The sequence below is a fragment of the Gekko japonicus genome, unplaced genomic scaffold (assembly GCF_001447785.1).
Source record: "Gekko japonicus isolate JY-2015 unplaced genomic scaffold, Gekko_japonicus_V1.1 scaffold613, whole genome shotgun sequence".
NCBI classification, from domain to species: domain Eukaryota; kingdom Metazoa; phylum Chordata; class Lepidosauria; order Squamata; family Gekkonidae; genus Gekko; species Gekko japonicus.
The window spans coordinates 664,498-672,675 of NW_015164683.1; the positions used below are offsets into that span (position 1 = coordinate 664,498).

Below are 8,178 nucleotides of genomic sequence, written 5' to 3' on the forward strand. Positions count from 1 at the left end.
ATCACAAACATATGTGGGCTGTGCCCGCAGGCTCAAAAAGATTGGGGACCCCTACACAAAATCATAAAAACAAAAATTAAAACTTTGGGCAAGATACAGAGATTACTGAGGGAATGCCAAATGAAACAATGAAGTCTTCACCAGCTGGTAGATGTCAACAGAAGGTGACAGACAAGTCTCCCAGGGGACAGAGTACCAGAGCTTTGATACCACAACTGAGAAGACCCTCTCCTGTATTGCCACCTGCCTAATCTTGGCAGGGGCACCCAGAGCAGGGCTTCAGAAGATGATGGCAGTGATCAGGTAGGTGCATAATGGAAATAAAAGGTCCTTCCGGTATGTTATCCCCAAACTATATAGAGCTGTAAAGATCAACACAAGCAACTTGAATTGTATGCAGTAAAAGGTTGGGAGCCAGTGTAGCTAGGCCAACTGGAGTGATATGGTCCCAGCAAACATTCTGGCAAACATTCTGGCTGCATCATTCTGTTCCAATTGAAGTTTCTGAACACTTTTCAAGGACAGCACACATTGCAGTGATAAGAACATAACAGAAGCCAACATTAGATCAGGCCAATGGCCCATCCAGTCCAACACTCTGTCATACAGTGGCCAAAAATATCAGGTGTCATCAGGAGGTCCAACAGTGGGGCCAGGACACTAGAAGCCCTCCCACTGTTGCCCCCCCAGCACCAAGAATACAGTGCATCACTTGCCCCATACTGAGAGTGCCTATCTATACCTTGTGGCTAATAGCCCCTGATGGCCCTCTGCTCCATATGTTTCTCTAATTCCCTCTTGAAGCCGTCCATGCTTGTAGCCACCACCACCTCCTGTGGCAGTGAATTCCATGTATTGATCATTCCTTGGGTGAAGAAGTACTTCCTTTTATATGATCTAACCCAACTGCTCAGCAGTTTAATTGAGAGCTGTAACTTGGGCATGTATCACAGTTGCCAGATTTTTTTCTGCCCAGGAAAGGCCACAACTGGTTATCCAGTCATAAAAGACAGTCCTAGCCACAGATTCCACCTGCTTACCCAGCAGTAGGCCTGGGTCCAAGAGGACTCTAAAATATGGACCTGTTCTTTCAAGAGGAGTACGATCCCATCCAGAATGGGTGACACCTTCCATTCACTAGTAGCACTTCCATCTTGTTGGGATTAATCTTTAGTTTATTATCCTGCATCCACTCCAAAACTACCTTCAGGCACAGGTTCAGGGTTTTACAGTCTCCCTGGGATTGGCCAGTAGCACAAGATAGAGCTACGTGTCATCTGCATATTGATGACAACCCAGCCCAATCTCTGGATGACCTCACCCAGTGTTTTCTTGTAGATGAAAGCATAGGGACCAAGATGGAGGTCTTGTAGGTCTCCAAAGGCCAAGGGATTGAGGAGCAGTCCCCCATCACCATCTTCTGAAACCTACCCTCCAGGTAGGGCAGTATCCACTGCAAAATGGTGCCTTCCAATCCCAGCCCAGAAATATAGTCTAGAAGGATACCATGATTGATGGTACTGAAAGCCACTGAGAGATTCAGGAGAATCAACAGAGTCACACTCAATAGAGTTTTGCCCCCAAACCAGGGTGTCACCTCCCTGACATCCCTGACATGCCTACGTCACTTCCAGGTCATGTAAACACATTGCTGAAATACCAGGCATTCCTCCCTGCTCTCAGTAAGTGCACCCCCCCATTTCCCCACCAGCTGCTTGGAGGGACCTGGCAACCCTACCTGAGCCTGATTTTCCCGCCTTCTCTGTTATGTTCCCGAATTGTGATCCTTTTCTTCCAGAGAAGTGAATGACCAAAGTTTGTTCACTGATATCTACAGGGGATAAAATGTTGTGCTGAAGGGCACATCACTACTCAAAGTACAGGGATGTGTAACTAGGTTGTGGCGTTAACACTGGCCTTATAAAACCCCAAGCAGAATAATCACTGGAGAGTTAAGTCTGTATGAGGTACAAAAGCTCAAGGCATGCTATCCATTGAAATTATTCTTTAATCAACCCCTAATTTAAAGCCCCTATATTGAAGAATGTGTTCCATTTTTAAAGTCAAGAAATGGCAAATAACATTCTTCCAATTCCTACTCCAGTTATCAAGTTTGCTAAGGCCAGCATAGGGTGCTAGCATCAGTGTCCCTCTACATGTTCAGTGGGGTTTTTTTTCTTGTGGAAGACGATAGGGATGTGCATTCGGAGCTGAAATTTCAGCTGCCTCTGAGCTGAAACCATACCGAAAATTAACTATTTCAGATTGGTCAAGGTGGGTAGCCGTGTTGGTCTGAAGCAATAGAACAAATTTAGAGTCCAGTGGCACCTTTAAGACCAACAAAGTTTTATTCAAGATGTGAGCTTTCATGTGCATGCACACTTTATCAGACAATGAAATGGAATTTAAAATCATAGTTGTATATATAAAGGAGTGGCTGAAAATCTGGGATAATGAAAACAGTGCCCTACCTGAAAACCATATCCATAAATTATATGAACATTTTTGACATGCTCACCTCAGAAGAGAGTATGGAAGTGCCTACTTCTGCAGCTCTTTGAGTTCCATCTTATGTATAAGGTGGTAGAATGTTAATCTATGAATGCTGTTTCAACAAACTCTTATATCTAGTAATGGGGAGAGGGGGCAGCCTTGTCTAGTTCCTTTCTGAATTTGAATACTTTGAGATAATTCGCCATTTATTAATATTTTGGCACTCTGTTTATTGTACATAGCTTTTATCATTGCATGAAAATTTGCCCCACATTCCCATAACTCTAGTTCTGTACTAACCAAAATGAAATAGATAAAATATGGCTCTCCTCTAACGATAAAGTAATCCAGAAACTGTACTCTAAACTACTGGAGGAGGAATTGGAAAAAGAAACTATTAAAAATCAATGAAAACCTGGAACAAAGAGATAGGAACCTCTCTAAAGATAGATCAATGGAATAAAATGTGGAGATCAATAAAATATATGAAGGCGATCGCCTATAAAGAAAATATCTACAAAATGTTCTACAGGTGGCATTGGACCCCTGAAAAAATCACAAAGTGTTTCCCCCAATCCTCCAGCCTATGCTGGAGATGTGGGGAAAATGTAGGTACTTATCTCCATATTTGGTGGAAATGTGATAAAGTAAACCCCAATTGGAAAAAAATTCATAAGACTCTACTACAAGTATTTAAAATAAATATCCCCTTGAAACCCGAAATATACCTGTTAAACATGATCCCAGAGAGTATAAAAAACCATAAATCCATAATAATATACATATTGACAGCAGCAAGGATATTGATAGCAAGGCGCTGGAAATCAAAAGCTATACCATCAATAAGAGAACTCAAGCATAAGATCCTAGATATTGCAGAAATAATAAATCAGAGAATGTATTTTGGAAAAGATGGAAATGTATATATGACTGGCTAAAACATAAAAGAAAAATCTGACTTGTTAACATATGCTAGTGGAAAACATATATGTTGAAACTGAACGATTTTTGAAGATGTATAATTGATAGACAAACTGTGATACCATATCTAGAATGAATTTGGAGAAATGTAAAGGTGAAAACTTGGAAAATAAATTTATATATATAAAAAACCCTCTTATATCTGTGTTTTTAAAATGTATGTATTTACTTCACTTATACCCTGCTTTTCTCCACAATGGGGATCTGAAGTGGATCACATCATTCTGTACTTCTCCAATTTATCCTCACAACAACCCTGTGAGGTAGGTTAGGTTGAGTGTGTGTGAGTAGCCCAATCTCACCCAGCAAGCTTCCATGACAGAGTCAGGGTTCAGATTTGGGTCTCCCTGATCCTAGTCCAGCATTTTAACCTCTACAGTACACTGACTCACACTGGTGTTGTGCTAAAAGGTTAAAACAAACTTTGTTGTGTGTGTGTGTGTGTATTAACTTCTGTGAATATTGGGGAAATTGACTGTTTTATTCTGAATATATACTGACCAATCAGAGGAACAAAATTGTACAAAATCCATATGCTTACTAATCATTAACCTCCTAAGCTTTTATAATATATTCCCTTTATCCCTCTTGATGTCACTTTCACCCCCCTCTCAGGCACCGTTCTATTAACCTGTTCCTCCATGGTTATCAGAAATATTGGATAGAAACAGAGGAATATTCATTTGAGGAGAAAATAGTTCAGGATTTGGCTGTAAGTACAGAAATACCTGGGCTTCATTTGAAATGCCCATATTATTACAAATACATCTATATGTTGTTACATGTGTATACTTTTTCTGTGCCATAGTTAACAAGTTTTTACATTTGTAGAGCACAAACTGTTTATCTACTGGGATTAGAACAAAAAAACCTATACCAGTGTGTACAGTTGAACACAGCATTATATACTGTGCACAACCATAGCATATGCCATCACTGGAAGCAACGTTCTTAGAAACAGTATTGCACTGAAATGGATCATTGTTCTGTTTTGTTCAGTTTGGCAATCCAGTGTTTTAACTAAAATTTATTTGGATTAACACAATAAATGCTTTTTTGTGTTTTTGAATTTTGGTTATTGCATAACCCTCCATTTACTTACCATTCTGAGCTTCTATTAAAGTTATTTTTGCCTTCTCCTTGATATTCTGATAAAATGGTTTTTTAATGAAGTGTAAATATTTATGATAGTGTTCAGCAGTAGTGCTGCCTTCCCTCATGTTATAATTGGAGGACTCTTAAAGTTGGCACCTTACGTTTTATAGGTTGCCAACTCCAGGTTAGGAAATGCCTGAAAATTTGAGGGTGGAGCCCAGGGAGGGAAGTGTTTGGGGAGGGGAGGGCTCTCAGTGAGGTGTAATGCCTTTAAAGTAGCCATTTTATCCAGGGGAACTAATCTCTTGAGATCATTTGTAATTGTGGGAGATCTCCAGGCCCCACCTGGAGGATGACAACCCTAGGCCTTATTCTGATTTAGAAAGGTCAGTTTATCTTTAATTGTCAGTGGATTTCTTAACCTTTCAGAAGTTTAATGTATTCTTTTATAGCAATGTGGTATGGGGAAGTTAGAGATCATTTAGAACCTCAGAGGGTACTGTAGTTTCACAGCATGACTGGACTCTCTCTGCCACTATGAATCCTGGAGAATTCCATGAGGTTAATGAGGAAGGCCAAATCCATGCTGTTAAGGCCACAGCAAGTACAGATGCATCTAGGCCTCTGCACAGAATGACATCATTAATCTAATGCTTAAAACATAAACATTTCACTTAATTATATTTTGTTTCTTTCACTATTCATTATGTTATATTTATAATTTATTCCAATTTAATTCTTGCACAGACCCCTTCCAAAAAAAGTGAGGAGGAAGAGGAAGAAGCTGAAAAACATCCTGACCCTCTTCATCAAATTATTCTCCATTTCAGTCGGAATGCTCTCACTGAAAGAAGGTAGCTGGATTTGAAGTTATATAGACCCAGTTGTCCTATTTATTCCCTCCCCCCACCGTAAAGGTTCTTCTACTTTAAAAACCACAAAAAGCACTTTGACAGTCAGCTGTCTGACAATCAACTGTTGGGAAGCTCCACAGGGAAGGGGAGTACTAGACAGAAATTGTTCAGAATGCACTACTGGTCCCTCACAAGCTTATCCATGCCCTCCAAAGGGCTTCTGGGTATAGGGAGATCATTGGGCATGGCCTGGGCATGGCTACTGCCTTCAAAAGGTTAAAGGGAGGAGGTCAGGGAAGACAGTGTCACAACATCGGGGTGCTCCAACAATGTGTACTGACTGAGATTTTATGACATAAAAGGAATTTACCCAATTGAAAAATTTAGCACTGGAATAAAATGAACTTGGGTTCTGGACTAGTAACTCACTCCAGTGTTCAAAACAGAATTTAGAAAATTTATTTACAAAAGACAAACATAAAAACATACAAGTAGGGGAAAAGAGTGTATAATGGAACAAAGACAAAACAATAAACCTATCTAACTAGCCTCTAGATATACTGACCCTAAGTACCTTACAGCTCCAAAGCAGATGTCGAGTAGCCATCTTCCCAGCAGCAATGATGCAAGAGAGTGGAAGTCCTGAAGAGTGTGAAGGTCCTTCTTCCAGCTTCACGTGCTCTTCGCCAGTCTGCGTCCACCAGCATGATGTTGTCATGTGATGATAACTTCTTGATGATGTGATCTGGCTTCCTCGCCTTTGCCCCATATGTTAGCCCAGTTGTCACTTGCTAATTGAGTAACCAATCGGGAAGATCAGTCACTTAACCTAGCTGAACTGAGATGAAGTCTAGATTTTTAGTTGTCAAACTGACATTTGAGCTGTAGATAGCCAACTATTGCACCCACCAGCCTAATGATGACATCTTCATGTGATGATGTGTCGCATCCTTCAGTGTGGAATGGAATGTTCTGGCTGCTTCACGCTTGCCCTGTATGCTAGCCCAGCTGCCACTTTGCTATTTGAGTAACCAGTCAGGATGATCAAACACTTAATATAGCTGATCTGAGATGAGATCTAGATCCTCAGCTGTCAAACTGACATTTGAGCTGTAGATGATAATTCCAAAATAAATGCAAACACTTACATAGACTGGGGAATCACTTTTGTGACAGACAGACGAGCTCTGGCTCCCAGCCCAGAAAAAAGTAGACCTATAGAAGAGGAGGTGGAACAGGCTGGTACTCAACGCCCACCCCTCTCTGTCTGAGGCCAAGGGAAGGAAATTCAGCCAAATTGTACCCTGGTGCGTGATGGATGGGGCCTGGGATCCCACGTTACAGTGGTTAATCCCCTTTTCTCATGTTTAGCATAGTTAAGCTGCACCTACACACCATATAATGAACTCTCATGTTCATTATACGATGTCGATAACTGCTGTAGCTAATCATAATTGTACATGGTTGTACTGAGGAGCTTTAACTTTGGTGTAGCAGCAAACTAGTGTATCTGGCATTAGGGTGACTGTTAATTGATTGATATCAGCCTAATAATTTTGGAGATAAGGCATTTCAAATGTAGCCAAGTGATTGGCATGTTGCTACAGCAGACGAGATCTTCATTTTAAACTGACTTTCTTCAAATCTAAACCATTTGGGGGGGAAACTTGTGATTAAAATTGGTACCTCCACAGTTCATATTCTTGTTCCACTTTTGAAACTTTTGAATTTCAAAAGTGGCTTGAAAGATACAATATGAAGTTTGATTTGATTCATTTGATTTATTAGATTTTTGATTTATTAGATTTTTACCCCGCCCTCCTGGGCCCTACTGTGTATACAGATGTGGCCCATTTCTGTGAATTCCAGCCATGATATGGAAGCTTGACTTTTTATGGAATTTTGCTTCTGCTTCCTTGTGAAAGTTCTGATCCACATGAGTTTCCATATTATAGTGAGTGTACATACTTCCCTGTATAGAAATGCCTGCATTTCACATTCCTGAATTTACTGCAGATTTGTTTAGTGCTGCCAACTGTGGGTGTTAATGAATGAATGATGTTGTGTGGATTCAGTCCTTTTAGCCATCAAAAAGTGACTAACAGCATGCAGCCCAAGTTTCTGAATGTGGGATTGGTTTTTCACTGTGTTATATTAGTCTTTTGCCTGTGGATTTCTGTCGGTACATCAAGGCAAAGATTTTGGATTGGGGTTCTCTATTCTAAAGAATGAAGATTCTCCTTTTAGCCAAAGAAAGTAAATGCTTATTTATCCAAAAGAAAGGATGAATCTATTATGAAAATTTCAGTTTCTGGGGGGCTAACTTTATGTCACATATAAATTACTGTGTTCGAGCAAGGGAACCTTTACCTTTATCTTTAATGGTCCAGGCAGGCAGGCAGGCAGGCAGGCAGGCAGGCAGGCAGGCAGGCAGGCAGGCAGGCAGGAAGGAAGGAAGGAAGGAAGGAAGGAAGGAAGGAAGGAAGGAAGGAAGGCAACTTTGCAATTGGGAGTTGGGACTGGAGAAGCTTTCTTTCTCAGTTCTCAAATTTTTCTTAAATTTCAGTTTCTGATGGGCTAACTTCATGCCACATATAAATGAGTGTGTAATGGAGGTCCGGAAAGAGAGAAAGAGCTGCCTGCCTGCCTGCCTTCTTTCTTTCTTTCTTTCTTTCTTTCTTTCTTTCTTTCTTTCTTTCTTTCTTTCTTTCTTTCTTTCTTTCTTTCTTTCTTTCTTTCTTTCTTTCTACACTCA

At 40.5% G+C, this 8,178-nt stretch overlaps 1 protein-coding gene across 1 annotated transcript in view; it reads left to right on the top strand.

Annotated features, from left to right (window-relative positions):
* Window positions 1–8,178, top strand: part of RYR3 (ryanodine receptor 3) — a 366,192-nt gene that overhangs the window by 274,571 nt on the left and 83,443 nt on the right. The window contains exons 63-64 of the mRNA XM_015409322.1: window positions 4,090–4,186; window positions 5,317–5,423. Coding sequence (XP_015264808.1) covers window positions 4,090–4,186; window positions 5,317–5,423 — 204 coding nt within the window. The remainder of the gene's footprint in view (window positions 1–4,089; window positions 4,187–5,316; window positions 5,424–8,178) is intronic.